This window comes from Calliphora vicina, chromosome 2 (genome assembly GCF_958450345.1).
Source record: "Calliphora vicina chromosome 2, idCalVici1.1, whole genome shotgun sequence".
Lineage (NCBI taxonomy): Eukaryota > Metazoa > Arthropoda > Insecta > Diptera > Calliphoridae > Calliphora > Calliphora vicina.
The window spans coordinates 136,188,568-136,215,791 of record NC_088781.1 but is presented as its reverse complement, the minus strand read 5'-3'; the positions used below and the strand labels follow the sequence as shown (position 1 = coordinate 136,215,791).

General features: G+C 30.5%; 2 protein-coding genes across 6 annotated transcripts in view; both read right to left on the bottom strand.

Annotated features, from left to right (window-relative positions):
• The window catches only part of LOC135952210 (protein CNPPD1), a 526,375-nt gene that overhangs the window by 8,306 nt on the left and 490,845 nt on the right, over positions 1-27,224 (bottom strand). The window lies entirely within an intron of this gene.
• Positions 7,435-27,224, bottom strand: part of sick (sickie) — a 234,646-nt gene continuing 214,856 nt past the window's right edge. For all 5 annotated transcript variants that reach the window (XM_065502052.1, XM_065502050.1, XM_065502051.1 and 2 more), the window contains 4 exons: positions 8,912-10,716; positions 8,576-8,831; positions 8,029-8,508; positions 7,435-7,832 (listed from right to left, as the gene is read on the bottom strand). In XM_065502052.1, the coding sequence (XP_065358124.1) occupies positions 7,713-7,832; positions 8,029-8,508; positions 8,576-8,831; positions 8,912-10,716 (2,661 nt within the window). In that variant the 3' untranslated portion in view covers positions 7,435-7,712. The remainder of the gene's footprint in view (positions 7,833-8,028; positions 8,509-8,575; positions 8,832-8,911; positions 10,717-27,224) is intronic.

Genomic DNA, 27,224 nt, shown 5'->3' with positions numbered 1-27,224 from the left:
ATCCTGAACAACTCGATTAACAATCGGCCAATAATTATCAAATCGGCAACAGCTGTATCAACCGGAAGTATTTTCACAGGAAAGAAATTCCAACAACGGCGGAACTTTTACAACAATAACTGTTGGAGTGTTTTTGGTTAAATTCTATTTTAACAGCATCAACCCCAATCTCAACAAATTTTATACCACAGGTACATCTTTTTTCAATGCCTTATAGTTACGGCATATATTATTTTTCAGCGGTCTATAGTTCCCCAGTTATACCACTTTAAGTATTGGATATTCCATGCGATATTCAATATCAAATAATTCTTTGCCCAGCAGTCAAGAAAAAAACTTTATTTTTGAAAATATAGATGGTAAAAAAAAATTAAAAATAGGTGAAAAAATTGAGGTTGTTGCGGTTTTTTTGCAGCCACTTGTGGTCCGATTTCCTCAATTTAAAATAGTAATCTAAGTTGGTCTATTGATTTCCACAGTCAGACGGATATGGTTACATCGATTCCGTTATAATCTTTATACTAAAATCTTAATATAATATTTAAAATCGGTAATAACTGTAAATACTGCGATTTTAGGAAAAATAGGCTTTCAGCTATTTTTACTACAAAAACCTCAAATAACTTAAATCATTAATAACGTTGTAAATACTGCGATTTTAAGGTAACTGTAATCAGTCATATTTTATACCAGAAATAGAGTTTTAGTATAAAAAAAATCAAATATCTTAAATCGCTAATAACTTTGTAAATATTGCGATTAAAGGGAAACTAAGATCAATCTGTGAGCACTCATATTTTGTACCAAACATTAAATATCTTAAATCGTGAATAACTTCGTAAATACATCGATTATAGGGAAACTAAGCTCAATCTGTGATCACTCATATTTTATAACAAATATCGATTTTTAATATAAAAAACTCAAATATCTTAAATCGTTAATAACTTTGTAAATAATGCGATTCTAGACAAAACAAGCCTAATCTGTGATCACTTCTATTTCCAAACAAAAATCGATTTTTTATATGGAAATCAAGTAAAATTTAAAAATGGCATAAGTGATCCAAATGAAAAAAGGACGATCATCTGTGATCACTTATATTTTCAACAAAAAATCGATTTTTTATATGAAAATTAAGTTAAACTTAAAAATGGCTATAAGTCGGTAAATAGTGAAAAAGGACGATCATCTGTGATCACTTATATTTTCAACCAAAAATCGATTTTTTATATGAAAATTAAGTTAACTATAAGTTGGTAAATAGCGGTCCATATGAAAAAAGGACGATCATCTTTGATCACTGCTATTTTCAACCAAAATTCAATTTTTTATTTGAAAATCAAGCAAAGTTGAAATAGTGCACCAAATGGAAAAATGACGATCATCTGTGATCATTGCTATTTTCAAACAAAAATCGGTTTTTTTTATATAAAAATCAACTTAAATATAAATATAGCTATGAGTCGGTATGTAAATAGTGGTCGCAATGAAAAAAGGAAGCTCAATCTGTGATCACTTATATTTAATATCAAAAATCGATTTTTAGTATAAAAAACTCCAATATACTCATATTTTATATAAAAAATCGATTTTTAAAAATCTCAAATATCTTAAATCGTTAGTAACTTTGTAAATACTGCGATTCTAGACAAAATAACCTAAATCTGTGATCACTCATATTTTATACCAAAAATAAATTTTTAGTCTAAAAAATTAAAATATCTTAAATCATTCATAACTTTGTAAATACTGCGATTTTTAGGAAAATAAGCTCAATCTGTGATCACTCATATTTTATACATATGGGGGATTTCACGTTAAGTGCAAAAACTTTTAAAATCGATGTCTTCCGATCGGGATGAAATTTACACCAAGGTTAGACCTATTGGATAGTAATTCAGACAAAATTTTTCAACAAGTCCAGAACTCTCTGAGTCAAAAAAAAATGTAACTCAAAACATGGAATTTTTGACTTTTCAAAAATCAAAATCAAAAACTTTGTTGACTTTTTTTTTCAAAATGGACCCTTTTTTTAATTTTTTTTTTTGCTCAAAAGAAAGCTTGGATATTTTCCTTTCAGACCAATTTTTTGGCTTAGTGGGATGCGAGTGGGATATCTTTCAAAATAAATGTTTTTAACTCAAAACTTGCAATTTTTTACTTTTTTTTTTCAAAATCGAATTTTTTTTCCAAAATGGGCCGTTTTTTTAATTTTTTTTTTTTTGCTCAAAAGAAAGCTTGGATATTTTCCTTTCAGACCTATTTGGTGGCTCAGTGGGATGCGAGTGGGATATCTTTCAAAATAAATGTTTTTAACTCAAAACATGCAATTTTTCACTTTTTTTTCAAAATCGAACTTTTTTTTTTGCTCAAAAGAAAGCTTTGGTCTAGTCCTTTAAGATCTATTTGGTCGCTTAGTGGGATGCGAGTGGGATATATAGCAAAATAAATGTTTTGTAACTCAAGATATTCAATTTTTGATTTCTTTTCGGCAAAATCGAAATTTTTCAAAAGGGGCCCTTTTTTTAAAATTTTTTTTTGCTCAAAAGAAAGCTTTGGTCTATTCCTTTAAGAGCTTTTTGGTCTCGTAGTGGGATGTGACTGGAATATCTATCAAAATAAATATTTTGTAAGTCAAGACATATAATTTTTGTGTTAGAAAATTTATTTTGATACTATCCCACTCGCATCCCACTACGAGACCAAAACGGAAAAAAAGTTAAAAAAGTTTTTGATTTCGGAAAAAAAATTGAAAATTTTTTATTTTTTTTTTTTAAATATTTTTTTGAAGAAATAGCAACCTAAACTATTTGGAACAATAGGTAATAAGTTAAATGGATGAGAAAAATCACATGTTTGGCCAAAATGTCTAACTCAGAGAGTTCTGGACCGATCTTGTTGAAAATTTGTGTCTGAATTACTATCCAATAGGTCTAACCTTGGTGTAAATTTCATACCGATCGGAAGACATCGATTTTAAAAGTTGGTTTGACGTGAAATCCCCCATACTATATATCGTTTAAAATCGTTCATGGTTTTACTAATTTTGTTATGAAACCTAATTTGCTATTACATAATAATTCGTTAAAATTTTACTGTAAATCCGAAATATTCTAACCATTCACCTTTGACCCCGATAATAAAGGGTTGTATTATACACCATCTTTTAAATAAAACTCTGTTTTTTTATATTTTTGAAAAAAATTATTTGCTTTCTTTTTATTATGCAGCATTTTTCGTTCTCATTTGTTGTTGTTGTTGTTGTTATTTAATTGTAGTTTTTTTTTTTAAATTACAAATTATTTTGATTTTACATTTCATTGATTTTGACTAAAACTAAATTTATGTTATTTTATTTAGCTTAAACATTACAACTACATATTTTCCTTTCTCTCATTTAAATAGAATTAAATAAACAATGTTTAAGTTAATTTCTTTTTGTTTTTTCTGCAGCAAAATAAAGAAATTTTAAACATATATTTTTTTTAGTGGAAAATATCATTTTAAAAAAGTTATACATATAAAAAAACAAATAAAATAAACTAAATTTATATATAATATATATAAAAAAAAATGAAAATAACTATAACAAGCTTTAAGAAAATTAACTATTGGTTTTGTATATCGTACGTATTTTACTTTCTTTTCAAGGACATGATGTTTGAAAGTTAAAGGACATTTTTATATGATTTTTAGTTAGGTATAAATAGTTATAGTTATTTGTTATTTGAGTGTATAAAAAAGTTAGTTTAGATTTGTTACTATTGACAATTAGTTTTATGTTTTGTAAGATTAATTAATTCTCTTTAGGGGAGTTTTAAAGAATTATAGTTTGGTTTTTTTGTTTTTATTAGTTTATACTTGTTAGAAGCGTTATATTTTGTTTGTTTTTTTTTATTAAATATTAGTTTGTTGTTAATAATTTGGCTTAAAAGAACATAAAATATTTATTATTTACAATTTACATTTATTTGAAATTTTTATGATTTTAGTGTTATTTTTTTACATTTACAAGTTTTATGTGAAATCTTTAAAATAACATTGTATGTTAAATTTGAATTTTTTTTCTTGTGTGTTTTTTTTTTTGTTTTATATTAATTTTTTTAATTATTAAGGGTATTCATTTCAAAAAGTGGAAAATTACACTGATTTTTTACACTTTTAAAAAACAAAAACCAAAAAAAAAAAATCAAAAAAAAAGTTGTATTTTTTTTGTGGAACTTTGTTTAAGTTTTTGTTGTGTAAAAGTGTAAAAAAATTACAGTGTAATTTTCCATATTTTTGTAATGAATAATTTTTTTAATTAAAATATTTTTTGTTAAGTTTTTTTCAGGAGTCTTGAGTTTGGGCTTAAAAAGTATTGAAATAGAATTATTTGAAAAGCATAAACAATTGCCCAATTCGCAATTGATATCGTAGTGTTGTAGAGTTGTATGTCATAAATATTTTTCAAACAATTTTTTTGAAACAAAAATAAAACATTAATAAAAAAAATACGACATACAACTATACAACGCTATGACACCAATTGTGAATTGGGCAAATGACTAAGCAAGGACTTGAACCTAGTTCCCACTATAATTGGATTTTCGCTCCGGAACTACCCGTTCAAATATTGCCAACCCAGCGACAGCTGCAGTAAGTAATTTTCGCAGTTAAGAACTCGGGACAACAATAGATCTGTTACAAAAACAGGCTGAGGCCTGGTGAAAGAACGGAAGTCGTGACGTTAGACCTATCGAAACCACATTATACCCTTTTGATCATACTACAATTTACAATGGCGATCATTTACGGATGGACCGTAAATATATAATTGGCCGCCACTAAAGTAGTTAATTGGGGCGAGGTCCTGTCTCACACTCCTGTTTAGCTTCTGCAACATTATTCACCACCTGCATGAAGAAGGTAAAGCCCAATATTGGCAGCCATAATTTAAACTGTGAATTACCCATAAAGTTTGGGGAGAACTTTTACAGACTCTTTACCCCCTCAATCACGCACAAATTCCGAAGTAGGCACATGATTTTTAAAGCGTTAGCCGTCAACATTTTCCGCATGGATATAGAGACATTGTTAGCAACCTACAAGACGTTTGGTTAGGCCTTGAGTGATTGAAATATTCGAAGCTACCAAATCGCAGCCTTTAGGAACATTTGGATACATCATTTGCTTGAGAAAACGAAGGTTTGGAATAAAATGTCATGTTGACCATAGAGAGTCATTCTTATTGCAAAAGCATAACGTTGGAGTCTCCCCGGAGGCTTGTCAGTAACGAAATTCGAATACACGAGGAGAACATATGGAGGTATGTCCAAGATCCTCTGGATTGTAACTAGAGACAAGCAGCTTTGAACGTCATTCATATAGAAGCTGTAAATGCTGCGGTAACAGGATACCGCAATGAATTTTGTATTTGAATGACCGCTCATTGCAGTTATGGAGAAGAATCTGCCGCCAAAAAAGTCTGGCACAACTAAGGACAGGATAAAGTTTACGGTACCGCATATTCCGTGCTTTCCCCAATTTATGTGGTGAGAGTCCTCATAATACCCCCACATTCTCAATCACATTCTACTTCCCTTCGTCCAGTAGACTAATGGAATAGGTCGATATAACTAGCAGAATTCGTTGAACTAGAACTCACCAGATTAAAAAATGTCTAGTTTTAGCTGTAATGAACTCAAAAAGACGCCTAAGTCTCGTCGAGTTCGTGAAATCTTTATCCCAAAAGAAGGAAACAATACATTTTCAGCTAAATTAATGGACCGAAACTTTCAAAAGCCATAGATTTCCAAAAGGATTAAAAAGATGTCTAGTTTTAGCTGAAATGAACTCAAAAAGACGTCTAAGTCTAGTCGAGTCCGTGAAATTTGTATCCCAAAAGAACAGTCATACTCTGTGAGTAAGATCAAAAATATTTCTACGGGTACAATACAGTTTCAGCTAAATTAAGGGACCGAAACTTCCAAAAAGATTAAAAAGTTGTCTAGTTTTAGCTGAAATGAACTCAAAAAGACGTCTAAGTCTCGTCGAGTCCATGAAATTTTTATTCCAAAAAGAACAGTCGTACTCTGTGAGCAAGATCAAACATTTTGCTAAGGATACAATATTGTTTCAGCTAAATTAAGAGACCGAAACTTCCAAAAAGATTAAAAAGCTGTCTAGTTTTAGCTTTAATGAACTCAAAAAGACGTCTAAGTTTAGTCGAGTTCGTGAAATTTTTATCCCAAAGGAATAGTCATACTCTGTGAGCAAAATCAAAAATATTTCTAAGGATACAATACATTTTCAGCTAAATTAAGGGACCGAAAGCCATGGATTTTCACTTAAAAGAGCATTTAATGGAGGCTTTACGAATTAAGGACTGCCGATTAGTTTTGGTAATTTTGGCAATTCACGAAAAGTCTTTGGTAAAAGAGCTTCTAAGCGAGCTGTTCTTTTTCTGCTGCTTATCCTGAGTCGATCAACTGGAACCTATATAATCCGAACTGTGATGTCTTTGCATGGCTGTGGGCTGGCCGTTTGAGCTGGATTGCTGTTGCTGAAGATGTTGGCAGTATTTTTCATTTTAAAAAATAATTTTATGGAGGCTTTAAGAATTAACTGCAGGTCTTATTTTAAAGACTTTATATAGCTACTAATTGTTTCTTTTCTTATACTTTTTATCCCCTACCAATTAAAGAAATTTGTTTTAGTTTAACTATAAAATTAATTTTAGTCAAGGTGCAAGGTAATTTTCTTGGCAATTTTTTCTTTGCTCAGTGTAGTAGTTAGAATAAAAAATTTTGCATTTTTAACAAGTGCCGCTAAAAAGTGCAATTTTGTATTTAACTCATAATCATAGCTAATTAATTTTTTACAGTGTTTTTAGTGTTTATAAAAGTGTTACTTAAGCTACTGCTTTCAAATTTTTTTTTGTGTAAGTCAAAAAAATCAAATTAAAGAAAGTAGTGCAAGTTAGGGAGAAAATAAATAAATAAAAATAAATAATAAAAAATTATAAATAAATTAAATGTTAAAATGTTAGAAACTAAAACAAATTTCTTTAAATGTAAAGCACCATAGAGAAATATACAATACATAGAGCGGAAACTGTGCTGTTAAAGACCTAACTCAGTTGTCAAAAAGCTAAGAGTTGAGAATGTATGTGAAAACAAAATCAACTCTAGTATGTGTAATTTCTTTGAGTATTTTTTTTTGTTGGAGTTTTTTTCTTGTTTCCTTACTATGTATATTTCTCTATGGGTAAAGACTCTTTCCTAAATCAATTTCAACTTAATTTTAAAACAGACAATTTTGGCATATTATTGGGTTTACAAGCTGTTTGTTATTTTATCAAACTTTCTTTTAAATTAAAAGTTATTTTTTTAGTTAATAATTTACTTGTTGCTATTCCCTAAACAAAAGTCTTGGAATCTAGTTAATTAATTTTTAGATTTTCTCATATAAAATATACAAAAATTTTGGTATTTAATACATTTATAGTTTGTATAGGGTTTGTGTAAAGTTTATATAAATAAAGATTAGTTGTTATTATTGATGATTATATAAATATATGATATATAAACTTTGGGGGAAAAGCTGTATAGAGTTTGTTTAATATTTTTTTTTGTGATAATTATAATTTTTACTCTTCCTATAGTTTTATTTTGCAAGTAGCCTTAGAGATTTTATAACCAATGCTTAGTGCCGGCCATCATTAAATCTCATTCAGCTCCGGCTGAAGAATCGGGAGTAATATTTGAATCTAAACTGGCACAGTCAGACTCTTGATCTTGATTTTCCGAATAGTTGGCAGCCTCTTGTAAACGCATTAGCATGTTTAACTAAAAATATATAAGAAAATGATTCCAAGTTAGTTTCGATCTTTAAATTATGTTAGATATACAGCCCAATTATGAATAAAAATTCACCAGGAGTTTTTTCCTTTTTCCCATTTTTCCTATACAAATTCAATGTTAAAAATAAGAAAAGGGAAAAAAACTCCCTCGGAATTTTTATTCATAATATGGTAAAACTTACCAAAGGATCTTGATTATCACCATTACTGGCTGCCACTCCCTCCAAACCTACATCTTCGGCATTAATCTGCCTTAAAGGTGGCACTGAATCGGGACCATAAGGCCAGGGATAGGAATTTCTGATAAATGCTGAGGGATCATTCCAAGCTCCTCCTCGCCTGCCATAGAGCTGTACTCCCTCTCTTACCGCCTCTATTAGATATGGAGACAAATGATAGTTCCATATATCGGTAAACCAAACTTGAGACTCTTTCAAATCCAAAGGACAAGCCAAAAACAAACGGGGGCCTATGGTCACATCACTAGAACTGTGGGCCTCCAAAAATCTGTTAATATGCTGCCAAACAGTAGGCAGCCAGGCCAAAACTGAAGCCAATTCGGGTTGAGGATGTTGGGTTTGTAATTCCAGCTGGAATAAACGTCTCCTTAAGAAGCGTCCCAGGAATCCCTTAACCGGTTCCATGTGGTTGGCAGTCAACACCTTTAAAAAACCATAAAATTATTAATCATTAACAATTTTTATTTAAGCTATAACTATTTTAACTTACCCATCGGAAATTGTGATGCAATTGCAAATTGGTGGTATTGCAGGTGGCCTGCGACATGGTGCCTATAATGCAGGGCAGCTTAGCTGCTGGTCCCGCACTCAACAGACAAGAGAACACATCACCCAAAGCCGAGGCATGATGTAAATTATCCAATATAATCACAGAAGGCAACTCAGAGGCACCATTAGCTATGGCAGCCTGCTCGGCAATATGGCCTAAATATTGTCTTAACTCCTTGGAGGATTTATGATCCACACTATATTCATAATAACAAGAAATAAAAAGAAAAAATGGTTAGGACTCACACTCTTCAAACATTTAAATCAAACAACTTACTTAAATGTAGCTATAGCTTCCGAGGGATTGCCTCTACCCGATCGAGCCACTAAAAATTCCGCCAAACGTCTGGCCAAATATGATTTGCCCGTACCACTGGGTCCACACAATATCAGTCTACGATGCTCGGTTAGCAAACTAATATAACGATGCACTATACTCCTGGGTATTAGACTGTCAAATGCCAAACTGCCTACACCTTGCAAACAAATATACAAAGTACGCACATTGCCCACTATATAGCCACAGGGCAAAAGTTCCGGGAAACCCATTTCGGGACCTCGCTTTGCCTCGCCCAAATGATAGGAGGTTATGGAGTCTGTATTCAAACCCAAATTGGTGCCTGGGTCTATGCGTGACACATAATCCTTAAAGGTTTTGCGTACTATATAATCCAAATTTTGCCAAGATGTCTTGCCCGAAATATAGGTATAAGCAATAACAAACTCATTGGGACTGGCCGTGGGGAATGCTTTACGTTCGCCATTTTCATCTAAAGTGCTGCCAATCATTGAGCTATTGGCATAAAAATCATCTATCTCCAGCATTTCCTCGCAGTATTTACCAAACGACTCGGGTTGACCCAAATAACAGGCTATGGCTAATTTCTTGCCATCACTGACATCCTGCATTTCCTCGGCTGTATTGGGTATGTGAGCAGGACTCGACATGGCTTCTAAAGCTGGAGGAGGAGGTGTCAAGTCTATGTGGGTGGTGGGTGAAATTGGAGGTGGTGGAGGTTCTGGTGCTGGGGCAGGTGGTATATTTTCCTCTTCTACCTCCTCTTCTAATCTTTTGGGCAATTCCATGGGTGGCCTAGAGTTGCCATCGGCCAAGGAGTAACGCCTTGATTCACCTATGGAACCATTGGGACTAATAGCATTACCCAAAGAGACCTCTGAACCAGCCAAAGATCTGCTGGTTACCATTTTCTGTAGTCTCTCATTATTTTGCTTGAGCGACATCATTTCGGCTCTCATTTTATTCACCGTCTCCTTGAGACTCTCCAATTGTGAGGCTGAACTTAAAGCCTCCAATCTGATATCTGTGAGCACTAAATCCTTTTCCCTCAATTGTTTCTTAAGATCTTCAACCACATGGGTATTTTCCTCATGATCTATGGCATCTATGGGTTTGGCATTATCTATCAGAGTAACGGTCTTGGCGGGGCTAGATTTGGTGGGTGAGGATGGCATGTTGGGAGCCGGTTGTGTGGCCAAGGCCGACAAGCCCGGAGGTTCACCATGACCATTACTGCGATTTAGCCCGGAGGCATGACTGCCTATATCACTGGCCTGTGAACCCGAGTGATTGTGACCCACATGACGACTAGTTTTGGATATTTTGGCATTACGCGAAAAGGCTTTGGTAAAAGAGCTTCTAAGCCAGCCCTTCTTTTTCTGCTTCTTATCCTGAGTCGAACAACTGGAACCTATGGAGTTGACTGAACACATAGAATCCGAACTGGGATGTCTTTGCATGGCTCCTGGCTGGCCATTCGAGCCCAATTGCTGTTGCTGATGATGTTGGGCAGCCCTTGACATATGTTGTCCGGCCAAAGAGGGTGGCAGTGGTGGTGGTTTATTGCTTAGTAAATCATTTTGAGTTTGACTTTGTGTCTGCACACCCATGCTTTGCATATGAGCGGTAGTTAATCCTGCCTGTATGGACTGTTTGCGCAATAGCTCTATAGTCTGGCGCATATCCGTTAGTTCGCCATCCTTACGTTCTGCTGTGGCCGTCAAGTGCTGCAGACGTGATGTCATGTTGGACAAAGATTGTTCAAAAGCAGCCACCACATGAGCCTACAAAGAAACGGAAATAAAGAGAAATTAGTTTAAGAAAAAAAAAAAAGATTTAAAGAGATTAAGCTGGCTTAAATCAAGTGCCATTTGTTGTTAATTAAAATTGATTTCAAAACATTGTTGGCCAACTCATTATGTCCATTAGCTAAGTAATTAAATTACACTTTATGTCTTTATTTTGTGTAGTTGAGGTATCAAATATCAGCAGCTCTCTTGATATGTATATTGAATTGAAATACCACACCTAAGGCAACAAATCTAACAACTCATTCAGTTAACCAAACATCCAGCCAGCCAGTCAGTCAGTCACTTAATCATCTAACTATAGACCATGAAAGATGCTTAAATTACGACAACTATGAATATTAACATAACAGGCTCCAATTAAAGAGTTGAATTGACAGTTCTTGTGTTAATTTAGCCAACATTAAGTAATTAAGCCTGTACATGTTTTGTTGCCAACTTTTGTATAGTTAAATTTATGTTGTACCGCATTGCCAAACACTGCTACAATTATGCCGTTGTATCACGCAAAATATTTGTTATCTATGGTCTTAAGTATCGCGTTTTTTTTTGGTTGGCTTTTGTCATCTGCTGTTGTCTTTTTTATGCCAGCCAAGGTCTTTTTTATTTCTTCTTACAATTGCTAAGTTTTTTTATTTATAATTTTTTACTATTTCCTCCTCTAATTACAAATGCAGCACCTGCTGTTGCTAGTAGTATACAACTGACGGGCTGTTTCCAACATGTTCTGGTTGAAAAAAAAATGTTGTAATAAAAAAATATGTTACAATGAAGAAACTTTATGTTAAAACCATAGAAAATATTCATAAAACAATTGCAAAGGGAGGGGGGTTTATAGCCAAAACAACAGGCAACCTCACGTGGTTTAAGTAATGCAAACGGAAGTTTATTTGCTGCTATAGGCTTTTGTGAACTTCACGAGAAAGAGTTGGTGAATGCTGCTTCCTTTTTTCTTTTTTTTTTGCTGCTTGAAATTCTAAGTAAAGTTATAAAAATTATTCATTCTTTTGAGGAAACCTAAGAATATTTTAGTTTTTGTAAGTTTATAAGAATTAAAAATGCCGGTAAATTACTTAAAAGCGGCTTAGCTAGGTAAACTTTATTAAACTGAAGTTTAAGTTTATAGTAATTTGGAGAGATTTGCTTAAGGGTGTTGTCTATGTTAAGAATGCAAGGAAGTGGTTATTTAATGTTCAAGTATGACATTATGCGGCCAGTTTTATACTAAGATTAAAGTATTTAAAGAAACTATAAAGGAAATGCTTAAGGTAGTTTAACTAGTCGAAACAGGGAATTTAGAAATGAAAACTGATCAATTAATAGGAGTCAATCGATAATATACACATCTGCTCAAAATAATAGATACACCAAAATTTATTTTTTAAAAACGAAAAAAAATAATGGTATATTGTAAAATTATAAAAAAAATTCAGTCGATTTTTATTTATAGTTAAAAGGAGAGTAAAAAACAAAAACAAAATATTTCATAATTAATAATAAATATTATAAAGTAAATTAAATTTCTTAAATTTCGAAAAATTTGGTGCTCATAATAATAGATACATTTTTAAAAATTCTTATTAAACAAAAGCTAATAAATTTTATCTTAAAAAAATTAGTTTATTATTAAAGTAAAGCTAGTATCCAGTATATCCACCTTTGTTTTGTAAAACTTTCTCCACTCTTCTGGGCATACTGGATATCAAGTTCTGACACTTCTCCAATGGAATCTCGTACCATATTTTTTGCGTTTTCTCCCATAAATCGTCTTTATTTTTGAAAACTTCCTTCGAAAGCCTTATCTTTAATTCACTCCACAAGTTTTCTATTGGGTTTAAATCAGGGGATTGGCTGGGCCAGCTTAAAACAGGTACGTTATTCTCCAAGAACCAGTTTTTAACTAATCTTGAACTATGTTTTGGGTCGTTGTCTTGCTGGAATGTCCATATTAATGGCATATTTTCCGATGCATATGGAAGCATTACGTTTTCCAATATGTCTCTATACCCACTAGCATTCATGGTATCTTCTATTCGGAATATCGGACCAACACCATTCCATGAAAAGCAACCCCAAACCATTATGTTTCCCCCGCCATGTTTTACCGTCTTTTTTGTAAATTAAACGTGGAATTCTTTTCCTTTTGGTCGGCGTACATTTCTTTGGCAGTCGTTTCCAAACAAATTTATTTTTGTTTCGTCGCTCCATAAAATATTTCTCCATTTTTTTTCGCCTTCACACCCGGACCATTGTAAGTGCTCTTTAGCAAATTCTAATCTTGTCTTGATATTTTTTTGGCGCATTAGTGGCACTTTTCTGGCAATTCTTCCCGGCAATTTAGCTTGTAAAAGACGACGACGAACTGTTTGTGGACTGATTTCGTTACATAGCTCCGCAGAAATAGCTTTCGATGATATGAAAGGGTCTTTTTTAACCATAAGGACGATCCGCCTATCTGTTTCTGGACTGGTTTTCTTTGGTCTACCGCGAGTTTCTCTTTTTTGTTTTTTAGATAAAGCATTTTGGACAAAATGTAAAGATCTTCCTATGCTCTTTGCTATTTCCCGTAATGATTTTCCTTGATTTCTCATCGTTTGAACAATTTTTTTCTCATCTTCGGTACAATGATGATTTCGTCCCATTTTCTTCAAAAGAGTCCTATTTTTTATAAAATTGTTGCTAAAATTTAAATTATACTTACTGTTTCACGTAAATAGGAACAAAAAATTGCACAAAAAAAAAAATTGTATATAAACAAATTACAAATTACTGATGTGTATCTATTTTTATGAGCAAATAATTTTTTGTAATTCAAATAAATTCGTTTTTAAAAATCAACATGAAAGCAAATAGTTGCCAGATTTTTGACTGACATGACATTGCCAGATAGAAATTTTAATAATATGATGTATTCTTAACGCTTGCGAGGAAATTTTCAATGTTACCGCCATTTAAATTTTTTCCAATTAGGTGTATCTATTATTTTGAGCAGATGTGTATGTTATTATAGAGATCAATATTTATTGTCTGTAAATAGTTTTTGACCAAGGAATAGCGATGTTTGTATGTTATCAGGAATATTGAATAAAAACTTGGGAATTTGGAGACGCATATATCTACTAATAAATTCCAAGGTGATATACTTAACTAACCGGCTTCGCTCGGTAGCTATTAATAAATGCTTACTTCGTATAGGAGGTGCCACGCCCATTGTACCTATATAGGTCAATTGTGAACCATCCAGGGACCCACTCAAACATACAAAATTTCTTCGAAATCGGCCTAGCCGTTAAGGAGGAGTATATGTAAAGATAATGGAGGCGTGTGGATCCAGGAAGAGAACTGTACCTAGCTTTTCTGTATATTTGCTTGATCAATTACTTTTTTCTGTGACTTTTAGATATGTACAACAGAGAAACATTATTAAACAAGCTAAATACGACTTAACTATGTTGTAAAGTTCCTAACTAGTCTTTTCTCTTTAAGACTGCCATGATTTTATCTTTGACAAACTTTTTGAAATCGAAGTTGGTTTCAGGAAGAGGTGGGAACAAACTAGTTTCAAATATGTTGCCCATAAGATAATTGAAGTGCGACGTATGTCAGTTATCTATAAATATATTAAGAAAGAATAATATTCCAAGAGAGATATAGTTTTAAATTGTTGATATCGTAATTAAGTAGATGTCTCCACCATTCAATTCAGGGATCATATGTTATTAATGGATAGATGAGAATCGTATGAAGCATGTCGGCTGGATTCACTACTTGGTTCCGAGACTCTGAGACATGTTCAATAGAAAAAAGGTTAGACTGAAGCTAAAATCAGCTTAAAATTGGTTGCAAAGCTTTTAAATAGTCTTTCTCTTCAAGAATGTCAATTCCGGGATCCGATATTATTAATGGACAACCGTATGAAGCATGTCTGCTGAATTTAATACTAGGTTCCGAGACTCTGAGACATGTTCAACAGAGAAAAAATTAGACTGGAGCTAAAATATGCTTAAAATTGGTTGCAAAGTTTTTAAATAGTCTTTCTCTCCAAAAATGTCTAGCGTTTCATTACGGTAGTTTTTTTTCAAATGATTGAAATTAGTAAGATATGCGAGGTTCCAGGAAGAGGGCGAAACAAATCAGTTCAATATCTGTTAGATACATGTTTATGGTGGAAGGATAATAGGTAAAAACTGAGCTATTGCTTTCGAAATTAAGGTGGAGCATTGGTGTCACTTGGATCAATCTTTCAATTGCAAGATCCTAAGCTAGAGATGGATGTATGTTGATCCAGGAAGATAACCAATACGAAGCATGCCTGCATGTTTCCTAGATCAAGAACGACTATCCAAGACTGATAGAAACACTTGACTAAACCTTTCGATTCCGAAATCCTAAGCTAGATATGGATGTATGTTGATCCAGGAAGACAACCGTAGGAAGCTTGGCTGCATGTTTCCTAGATCAAGAGCGAATATCCAAGACTGATGAAGTCACTTGACTAAACCTTTCGATTCCGAGATACTAAGCCAGAAATGGATGTATGTTGATCCTGGAAGACAACCGTACGAAGCATGCCTGCATGTTTCCTAGATCAAGAACAACTATCCAAGACTGATAGAGACACTTGGCTTAACCTTTAGTTTCCCAGATCTTAAGCTAGAGATGGATATATTTTGATCCAGGAAGACAACCGTACGAAGCACGACTGCAGGTTCTTTAGATCTAGATGGAGGATCCAAGACTGATAGAGACACTTGACTCAATCATTAGATTAAGAGATCCTAAGCTAGAGATGGATGTATGTTGATTCAGGAAGACAACCATACGAAGCATGCCTGCATGTTTCCTAGATCAAAAACGAAGATCCAACACTGATAGAGACACTTGACTAAACCTTTCGATTCCGAGATCCAAAGCTAGAGATGGATGTATGTTGATTCAGAAAGATAACCATACGAAGCATGCCTGCATGTTTCCTAGATCAAGAACTAAGATCAAAGACTGATAGAGACACTTGGCTCAACCTTTAGATTTCGAGATCCTAAGCTAGAGATGGATGTATGTTGATCCAGGAAGACAATCGTGCGAAGCATGCCCGCATGTTTCCTAGATCAAGAACGAAGACATAACATTGATTGAGAAACACAGTATAAATCAAGGTAAATGTTAATTGAGTTTCCATGATCTTAACTCTTAATCATTGTTACACTTTTAGCAAGTTCTCAAAATTGAAAAGAAGGATAAAAGATAAAATTTGAGTTTTTGATTTCGACATTAAGTCTGTGGACTTTTCGATTTCGAGATCCTAAGCTAGTGATAAATGCTTGTGGATCTAGGATGGTCATTCTCTTCAAAGATTGTCAAACTTATCTTATGCAGAACTTGATAGACTTGAGAACTTGATGACTCTTGGCTCAACCTTGGTTGGTTGCCAGCATTTGGATACAGGAAGGGAACCTTACCAAACATGTCTGCATATCAATCAGTTTAATGCGAATTAAGTGTTTTTCAATGTTCATAAAGGGTTTTTTTATGGTATTCAAAATTAGAAGGAAGAATAATAGAAATATCTTCGATTCCGATATTCAAAGATGGGGTATGAATCATATTTGATAGATCTAGTACGTAGTTTCGTGACTTTTAAATCTGTTCATAAGAGAAACACATTATAAATCAAGCTAAATGTGACTTTAGTTGTTGGAAAGTTCTTAACAAAGTCTTATCTTTACGGTTGTGTAATCGTTACAGTTTTTGCAAGTGTACGAAATTGGTTCAATGAATTTGGAACCGTGGAATCCTGGAATAAGTCCAAATGAAATATATTCAAGACTTGGAGTAACCTGTGATTTAAATGGGAAGAGTTTTAAAGAAGATCCAGGAAGAAGGCCTTACGATACATATTGAGTACTTTTGAGACTTCCAAAATCTGGAGTTAGGTTTGGAAGGCAAATACTACAAAGAAGCTTAAGGCGCATTGTATTGGGTCTTTTTCATATATAACAAATATATGAAACAAATATTGTACGGGTTCTGAGACATGGAAACATGTCTGTGGTACAGCAAAAGCATTAAACTTTTTAAGAAGAATAACACATGCGGCAAAGTTGCAGTTCGTCTTTTTTTAAAGATTGATGAACCTGGATGTTTGTTAACGTGGATCCAGAAAGAAGACCTTGTGAAGAAAAGGCCTCCGGAGATAGAATTGAAGAGGAAATATTAACAAATATGTTTAAGGCGAATTGGATTTGATCCCTTTAAGAGACCAAACTTAGATTATAATAATCAATTTGGGATCTTGCTAAATTTTGCTGGTGGTATTGAGATTTGGAAATTCCAGTGAGAAAAGTGCAATATTCAAAATTTTAATATTTCAAAATTCCGCTGAGAGATTTGAAGAGGAAATAGTTTAAATAAATTTAAGGCGAATTGGTTTTAATCTCTTTAAGATACCAAACTTAGATTCTAATAATCAAGTTGGGATATTATTAACTCTGGCTAGTGGTATTGAGATTACAGTGAAAACATTGCAATATTAAAGATTTTAAATTTAAGGAAAAGTTGCCAACTTGTCTTCTTCTTCTTCCTTCTTTCCATAAATGTTGCCAACGTTTTACCAAATATTTTTTTTTTTACAAATTTCTTTTGATTGTTTTTTTTCCACACTTTTAATGCACTCTAAGGATTTGTAAATATTATAAACTTCTTTATATGTCTGCCACAACAAATACTAATATTTCCTGTATCAAAGAAAGCTTTCCGAATTTGTGACACATTCAAAACTATTACTGTATTGACAAGGAGACACATAACCAAAGTGGAAGAGGGGGGAGAAACATTATGGTGTCGCTGTAATCAAATTTTATGTTGAATTTTATACGTGATGAGACAACAAATGTTAAATATATTTGCACGAATTTCTATTTTTTTTTCCAACAAACAAGGAGGAGGGGATAAGGTTTGTTTGCCATACGAGTTGTGTTGGTACTTGTTGGTGGCGAGTGAGGCTTTTACGTGCCAACCAAAAATGTTTGCCAAAATTAGCAATTTGCTGGTTGTATATTTTTGTTTCCATCAAAAAAGGATTTTTAATTTCAATGTAATTACAAAAATTTCAAAATTACAAAATATGTTTCATCAGTTTGTGGCAAATCATTAATCATTCTTTTATGAGAACTTAGACTGCACTGAACAATTAGAAACACAATAGACATTAACATGAAAAATTGTCTTCCTTCAGCTAAATGCCTTTGCGTGTTGCTATTCTTCTGTTTGTTTCTGTGTTATGGCAAGACCAGCTCTCAAATATGGCTCGAAAAGAAGAATTTATCTTATACGTTTGGTTATGCCTGAGTAAACCACAAATCTGGAATAATTTTCTTCTTTATCTTCCTTTTGAATTTGTATTTGTGTTTTCCTTTATACAGACAAGAAAAGCCAATATAGACAGACATTTAGAATGTTGAGTGAGAGATGAGATTTTGAGTGAAGCAATGGAGTAGGAAATTTAATGGGTAGTTGGGTAATCGGGTAATCATTTGAAGGAAAATTTACTTAATAAAGGTAAGACGGTATTGGAAAGATGGGATTTTGGGAGAAAAGTGAAGGTTCTAGAATCTTAAATTTGTTTTTTTTGGAAATAGACTTTATTTTATTCAACCTAACCTAACTTGGATACTTGTCATTCTTCTTCTTATGTTTTACAACACTATTTTCCTTTTACGTTTCCCCTCATTTTCCTCTCTTCCTCATACCTCTTTACCAATACCATTAATTATTAATTAATATAGAGCACTAGACTGACAGCGGATCTCAGGGGGGAGGCATGGTGAACATTATAAAAGATGCCTACAAAAAAAAAAAACTATAAAGTATTCTGTTTACAGACAACCTCTTCTTGTCTCTATTGAATATTGAAGATGTGGTTTAATGATAAAAACAACAAAGATTTTCTTACGTAGTAAAGTATTTTTCATCTACTATTCATTTGTAATACTTTAGATGCATTATTCATAAGTTCAGGAACAACGCTTTTGTTTTATTTCATGCTCTAGGAATATTGAGTAGTGATGGCGAAGGTACAGATTGATTAATGATCATTACTTTAGCTTTGCTTTAATATTAATCAAACATTTGAACAATTACCAAGCTAGTCAAAGTTAGAGAATACAAATTTAAACAAATATTTAAATATGTAAGTATTTTAAAGTAAATTTAAACAAAAACGTTTTAAGAAATTTGATATTTACTTAAGCAATTATTTACATTTTTACGCTTACTTTAGTTTGTTTACTGGGTTAGATTTCATTCATGTCTTTTATAAACCTACAAACACGTAATCCATAAACAACACAAAATAATAATAACTAGCATAACCCGGTGCACTTCGCTACCCCTACCCTAGTAAAATTAAAAAAATATAAATGGAAATACGAAAATAACACATACAAAATTTGAAAATCTCTCAATTACAGTTCAATTGATATTCGAAAGTAACTAACTAATTTTGTATTGGAGATACCACTCCACTGCTCTGATCCCAAGCTTTACTTTAACTTTCCTTTATAAGGGAGGTGTCATTCCTACTATGCCGATCATGCTTAGCTAAACTTCGAACAGGGAACAGGAATAAATTCGTTTTTAGCTAACCTCCGTAGAATGGTAATAAATTGATTGATACAGAGTTTAAATTCTTTTACAACTTGCCTTTAACAACTACTAATGCAATGTAGAGCCTTGCAATTATTACTTTGTATAGGAAGTGACTCACCTCCTTATCCGACCCCTCTAATTTTGGGTGCTATGCCCTCTAATCTAATTCCGTCTATATTCAGCTAAACTTCGCACAGTAATAAGAAATTAATTTGCTAAAAGTTTAAACACTTTTAGAATTATAGTTCCACGCCCACTATTCCAATCCTGAACAATTTCAGTGAAACTATGCAAAAAAAAAGGAGCCATTTAGACTAAGTTTGAAGAATCTTGCAATTATAATAGTTCACAAAATATTTAGAAATAACTATTTACGTTGTATAGGAGGCGACTCACCATTTTTCCGGCCCGTCTCATTTTTAATTAAACTTCATGCAGTGATAAGTAATTGATTCGTATGAAGTTTGAAAACCGTCACAATTATAGTTCGCACATATTATAAAATAACTATTTACTTCTGTACAATTACATATTTACCCCCATATGCATAAACAGATTTATAAAACAAAATTTCCATTCAAAATTTGTTTTATAATCCTTTGACAAATTTAAAAATTGTTTATGCATGTGGGAGTTAGAAAATAAAAAAACACCTTCAAAATATATTGTTGTGACTTTAAATTACTAAAGTCTTCTTCTTTGTTTTCTATAACAACTCTCACTTAAAACAGAGCGAAATCAATACTGTTTAATTGTTTCTCTTATTTATTTACAACAACAAATTTGCCAAACACGCATTGCTTTGTTTACATTTTAGCTCAAGGTTCACATGTACACGTTTTTGCATATGTGTTAGTAACATATTTAAACGCTTATAACTCCTAAAAAACTGAACCGATTTCAATAAAATATATTTTCTGCACTTCTGTGAATAAATCCCTTTAAAATGGTATATTTCTTGCCCAAATTGAATGTATAATGTGAGTGTAAAAGGGGTCTAAAGAAATCGACTTGCCTATTAATATTATGATAACATTTTGTGTGTCATTTACATGAAAATAATTGTCATTACTATTGTTTCTCTCTCTCTCCCTGTTGCCTTTTTCATTTTCTTCTTCTTTACAAATTTAAACGTGAGTGGCAGGCATTTGCCATCATTATTTGTCAATCTCTGTTTTGTTCTTAATAAATAACCAGACAAAAATACAAAAAAAAGAAAATAATTTTAATAATTGTCATGATAATGATACATAATTTTGTGTAAAAAAGAAAGATTTGAAAGTATTAAACAATTATTTACAATTATTTGGGAATTATTTGTACCGCTAAAATGAAAGACAATAATCATTCTTAAAAATCTAAATTTTATTTAAAAGAAAAATAGTTCTCACAATAGAAATGCCAAGTTTTTATTTAAAAGTTCAAGAAACAAGAAATTTTTAAGTTTATTTTTATAAAAAAATTATTGAATTTAGTTTGTTTATGTTAAAAATAATTTGAAATTCTTGGATTTGAAAATTATGGCCGATTTTGGAGTTGCCATTTTTTAAAAAATTAAAATTTTATGAAACGTAGAGTATTTCAGCAAATAATGCCTCTTTTTTTGCCAATTTTGAGAAACATTTTAAATTTAATAGAAAATTTTGGTCAAATTTCGGTTAAAGTTGCCAACATTAAATGAAATTAATTTTTTTTTTTGAAATTTTAAATATTTTTAGCAATTTTTTTATTTCTTTTTTATTTAATAAAATTTTAGATTATTTTAAAACAATTTAAAATTTTTGGATTTAAAAACTTTGACCGATTTAAAGTTTTTATAAAACGTAAAGATTTTTTTGCAAATAAATGTCACTTTTTGTATTACTTATTTAAGAAATATAAACAAATTTTAGAATTGAGCAGCTCGGAGTGGCCAATTTTTAAGTAAAACTTAAATTTTTCTGAAAATTTAACTTTTTTTTAGCAAATTTTTGGTACTTTTGTATAATTTTTTAAGAAACATTTTGAATTTTGGGCAAATTTCGGTTGGAGTTGCCAATATTAAAACCAATTAATTAATTTTATGGAAATTTTCGTTTTTTTTAGCAAATACTGCTAGAAATTTTTAAAATTGTGAATTTTTGGAGTTGCCAACTTTTAAAAAAATCTTTAATTTTAATGAAATTATAACTTCTTGTATAATTCTTTTAAAGAGAAATATAAAATTCTTGGAAAGGCGAAATTCCTAGAATTGCGAATTTCGGTTGGAGTTGCCAATATTAAAATCAATTAAGCAATTGCGATTTTTTTTTGTCGATTTTGGAGTTGCCAAATCTCAAATCAAAAATTTATTAGCAAAACAATTTAATTTTTTATACTTATTTTAAAGAAAAATATCAAATTCTTGAAAGGCGAAATTCTTTGAATTGTGTATTAATTTTGGAGTTGCCAACATTAAAACCAGTTAAACATTTTCATGGAAATTTTAGCTATTTTTAGAAAATATTGCTAGAAATTCTTCGAATTGTGATTTTGTAGTTGCCAACTTTTAAAACAAATCTTAAATTTTAATAAAATTATGACTTTATTAGCAAATAAATATAAATTTTGTAATAATTATTTTAAAGAAAAATATCAAATTCTTGGAATGGGGATTTTGGAGTTACCAATTTTTAAACAAATCTTAAATTTTAATGAAATTGTGACTTTGTTAGCATATAAATGTCAATTTTTGTAAAGAAAAATATAACATTTTTGGAAAGGCGACTTTTGAGCGATTTTCGAGTTGCCAATTTTCAAACAAATTTAAAATTTTTATAATTGTAAATTTGTTTTTTTAAAGAAAAATATATAAAATCTCTCGAATTGCAAATTTTTAATAATTTTGGAGTTGCCAACTTTTTAACAAATCTTTGAATTTATTCAAATTATATCGTTTTTACCAAAAGCTTGTCTCTTTTTGTATAATTATTTAGTAAAAATACAAATTTATTAAAATCATATCATGGAGTTGCCACCTAATATTACTAAAATCAAGTAAAATTTAAATTATAAAATTGTTTGTACTTTTTAAACAAGTAGTAGCCTTTTTACAAAAAATTAATTAATTAAAATCAATATTTTCAAAATTTTTCAAATAAGGGGTTGCCACCTGCTTTTAATAAAATCAAAAATAATTGAATTTTTAACAAAATTTTATCTTATAAACCATGTTGTCGCCCTTTTATTCTAATTAGGCTAATAAAATTGTACTAATCTTCAATATTTTTTAAATTTTAAAGTTGCCACCTAATTATTTCATATTAAGTAGAGCTTAATTTTTATGAATTTTATGCTTTTTATTAGCATAGAAACAAATTTAATATATTTAAGCTCATATATATTTAAATTTTCAAGATTTTACAAATATGGAGTTGCCACCTAATTTAGCTTAAATCAAGGAAAACTTTATTTGTATTAAATTTTTTAATTTCTTATAATGGAGTCGCCATATGGGAATAATTGAGCTAAGAAAAATTGTACATATTGAATATTAAAATGATGGAGTTGCCACCTAATTATTTTGAAATCAAGTAGAATTTAATTTTTATGAAATTTATTTGCATGCTAATCAAGTGGTCTCCATTTTAAAATATTTAAGCTAATAAAAATTTGAATTTTCAAGATTTTACAATTATGGAGTTGCCAACTTCTTTTGTTAAACTCAAATAAAACTAAATTTCAATGAAAGTTTAGGCTACTCGACATTTTATTTTAATTAATGTAATGAAAATAAAAATTTACAAAATATTGCTATTAAGGAATTGCCAACTATATAAGTTTTAATTAAAGAAACCTAAATTTTTCCAAAAACCTAACAAAATCCATATAAGAAATGGTTTCTTATTTAATCTAAATACGTCAAACTTATCAACTTGTTCTTTAAAACCTTTTTAAAAAATGGCTAAAGGTGGTCCCCCTCCCTTTCTCCATTACACCTTTAACTCAAATGCACAACAACTTCAAATTTATCTTTTTCACATTCTTACGCTTCAATCAGTTTACAAAATTAAATCTCTAAAGAATAAAAAAAAATACAAAATTTTACTATATTTCTTTTATTCCAACCATTAAGAGAGAGAGAAAATCGCGTAACCAACTTGTTACGAAAACAGACAGAAACACTACTCGTACTTTTTATACAATTTATAATGAAGCGAAGCTGTTAAGCTTGAACAAGCACCCTTCTTCTAGCAAAACATAGTAGTTGTAGTAGTAGCAGTAGTAGTTGCAGACACTTGAAAAATCTTACAGCAATAGCAGAAAAAAGGGTAATTTTGTTGCATATAAATGAAGAAAGAAAACCAAAAAAAAAAAAATTTTTTTTAAAAAACTAGAGGTAGACAAAAAATGTTCATGAAACTTGCTACATGTAGTTAACAAGATACAATCTAGTTGATGTTTTATTTTTCTTACTTGTTCAAACCAACATTAAATACTTGAAATTTATATAGAACCCAGTATGCAACATTTCGAGCCAGTTCTTTTTATCGAACTTATTTCGAATTAAAATCGAAAATATGAATTTATTATGATGCTCTATCCAATCTCTTATTCTATCAATAACATATTCATAAAAATATAGTTTAACACGAAAAATGGATCAAAGACGTCTTAAAAGAAAAGCGCAGCCAATTATTGATGTTGTTTTTGACAATTCGAATCTCATAATCAGCAAACATCAGAAATATGTGCAGTGTTTATTGCATTTGAAAATGAAAACACATCTAACGCAACATTATTGGATAATAATAAAGGTATTGAATATGCATTATTTCAAGAAGAAATTGCTCGATGGTATAAAGTATACGAAATTGTTCATATATTTCATCGAAATCGAATCAATTTAGAACATTTTTAATACCGAAAAAAGTATAGTATATCGATAAAAATTAGAATCAGAATAATAAATAATTTTCGACTCTTTATCGCTCTGCACTCTACTTAGGAAAACACGCACATTCTCGACATTATATCGATTATATTTACGAAAAAATGATTCATATTCGACATAACTTCGAATCATTTTGCATACTGGGAAGTATTTCATTTTATTTTAGCATGTTTTTCCCAAAACTGAAAAAAAGAATAGAAAGAATGAAAAAAAAATATAAAACGAAAACCATCCATATGCCATTGTAAAACATGTAATCATCATCATGACACCCTGCTTCAGCGAGAAAAGTATTAAACTACATTGTGTAAATTTTTCATTTAATAGAGGTATTCACAGTCAAGGGAAGACTGAGTAAATAATAATGAAATTTGTTTTATATGCAAAACTTTTGCCTTCAATAACATTATTTATTGTGAAATTACGAGAGTATTTTATGGTATTAATCCAAAAATTTTTAATTGCGCTGCCAACAAATTTCATAATTTTTTTAATATTTGAAAATTTATTTATTTATTATATTTGAAATTTTTCAATATTCCAACCATATTTATTGTAAAATTTCGACAGTATTTAATGATATTAACCTTGTTTTATATAATTAATAAAAAAAATTTTAATTGCGTTGCCAACTATTTTCATAATTTTAATATATTTCTTTTGTATTATAAATTTTACAATTCTTTTATAAATTTTGATTATTTTTCTTACTTTGTTGCCAACTTTTTAGTTTTTATGTTACCAACTTATCAATTCTCTTATAAATTTTGATTATTTTTCATACTTTGTTGCCAACTATTTTAATAATTTTTCATACATTTCTTTTATATTTAAAAATTCACAATTCTCTTATAGATTTTGATTACTTTTCTTTAAAATTTTAAAACTGTTGCCAACTTTTTAGTATTTATTTTTTAAAAATCAATAATTCCAAGTTTCGAGTTCAACATATTTCTTTAAATTTACTTTTGCCTTCAATAACATCATATTGTGAAATTTCGAGAGTATTTTAATAAATTAACCTTGTTTTATGGAATTAACACAAAAACTGTTAATTGCGTTGCCAACTATTTTAATAATTTGTTAACAATTTGAATATATTTCTTTTGTATTTAAAAGTTTACAATTCTCTTATAGATTTTGATTAATTTTCTTACATTGTTGCCAACTTTTTAGTTTTTATGTTGCCATGGAATTAACACAAAAACTGTTAATTGCGTTGCCAACTATTTTAATAATTTGTTAATAATTTTAATATATTTCTTTTGTATTTAAAAATTTACAATTCTCTTATAGATTTTGATTACTTTTCTTTCAAATTTTAAAACTTTGTTGCCAACTTTTTTAGTATTTATTTTTTAAAAATCAAGTCTCGAGTTCAACATATTTCTTTATCTTTACTTTTGCCTGCAATAACATCAGTTATTGTGAAATTTCGAGAGTATTTTAAGATATTAACCTTGTTTTATGGAATAAATAAAAAAAGTATTAATTGCGTTGCCAACTATTTTAATAATTTGAATATATTTCTTTTGAATTTTAAATTTTTCAATTCTCTAATAGATTTAGATTACTTTTCTTACTTAGTTGCCAACTTTTAAGTTTTTGTGTTGCCAACTATCATTAAAATTTATTGCCAACTTTTTAGTTTTTATATAAAAATTCAGAATTCCAGGTCTCGAGTTCAAAATATTTCTTTATCTTTACTTTTGCCTGCAATAACATCAGTTATTGTGAAATTTCGAGAGTATTTTAATATATTAACCTTTTTTTATGGAATTAATACAAAATTGTTTAATTGCGTTGCCAACTATTTTAATAATTTGAATATATTTCTTTTGAATTTTAAATTTTTCAATTCTCTTAAAGATTTTGATTACTTTTCTTACATCGTCGCCAACTTTTAAGTTTTTGTGTTGCCAAATATCTTTAAAATTTATTGCCAATTTTTTGGTTTTTATGCAAAAATCCAGAATTCCAGGTCTCGAGAGCAACAGATTTATCTAGCTTTACTTGAGTTGCCAACTTTTATTTCTAGTTTGTGGTCTTATTTATTCTTTTATTCTTTTTGGACTCTGTATGACTCCCCCTTGTTTTTAATGTTCATGTTAAGTTTGGCATTATTCATGTTGGCACTTCTTTTAAGATGTTTTTTTTTTCTTTCTTTCTTTTGAATGATGATGATGATGGTTGGTATTGTTGTTGAATTTTCTTTTTTTATTGTTCTGGGGGGATTTTCATTTAGTAAATTCTGCTGCTGTTGTAATAACCAACATGAAATGAACACAAATTCTTGTGTTTTTCTTTACAAACAATAAAACTACTACTATAAATTGTTTTTTTTCGTTAAGCATTGTTTATTTTAAACAGCTTTAAGCTTACAAAAATATACAGAAGTATTTTTTAGCAGTTTTATTACAATAACAAACCACTAACCCCACAACTACTGGCAACCCACCATTAATGTGGCAATATTATGAAAATAAGAAAATAGCAACAGTGTTGCATTTAATGGCGGTTAGTTCAAGTTCAATGGCATTTAAATTGGTTACACTTGATTCTCTCTCCCCCACTCGCTCTCTTTAAAAAACTGTAAACAAAAACTCAACATTGAATGGTGTCTTTTTAACAGTGGTCGGCATAAAGATGACATTATAATAACATGTTGTGCATTTTCTTTAACTGTTGTATTCTAACCAGCTATTTACAAACAAAATTTGGTTCTTATTTGATTATTTATTTGAACTTCTAACTGATGTCCTATGAGTGCCGATCACTGCTTTAAATTTAACTATATTTATATCTGGTTTTATTCCAATTGTTTATGTACTTTAGATTTCTTAACATAGAGAGGGAACTAGAAAAAACTCAAACAAAAAAAAATTACTTGAAAAGAATGTTGTTTTTGTTCTCATTTAGTTTTCTA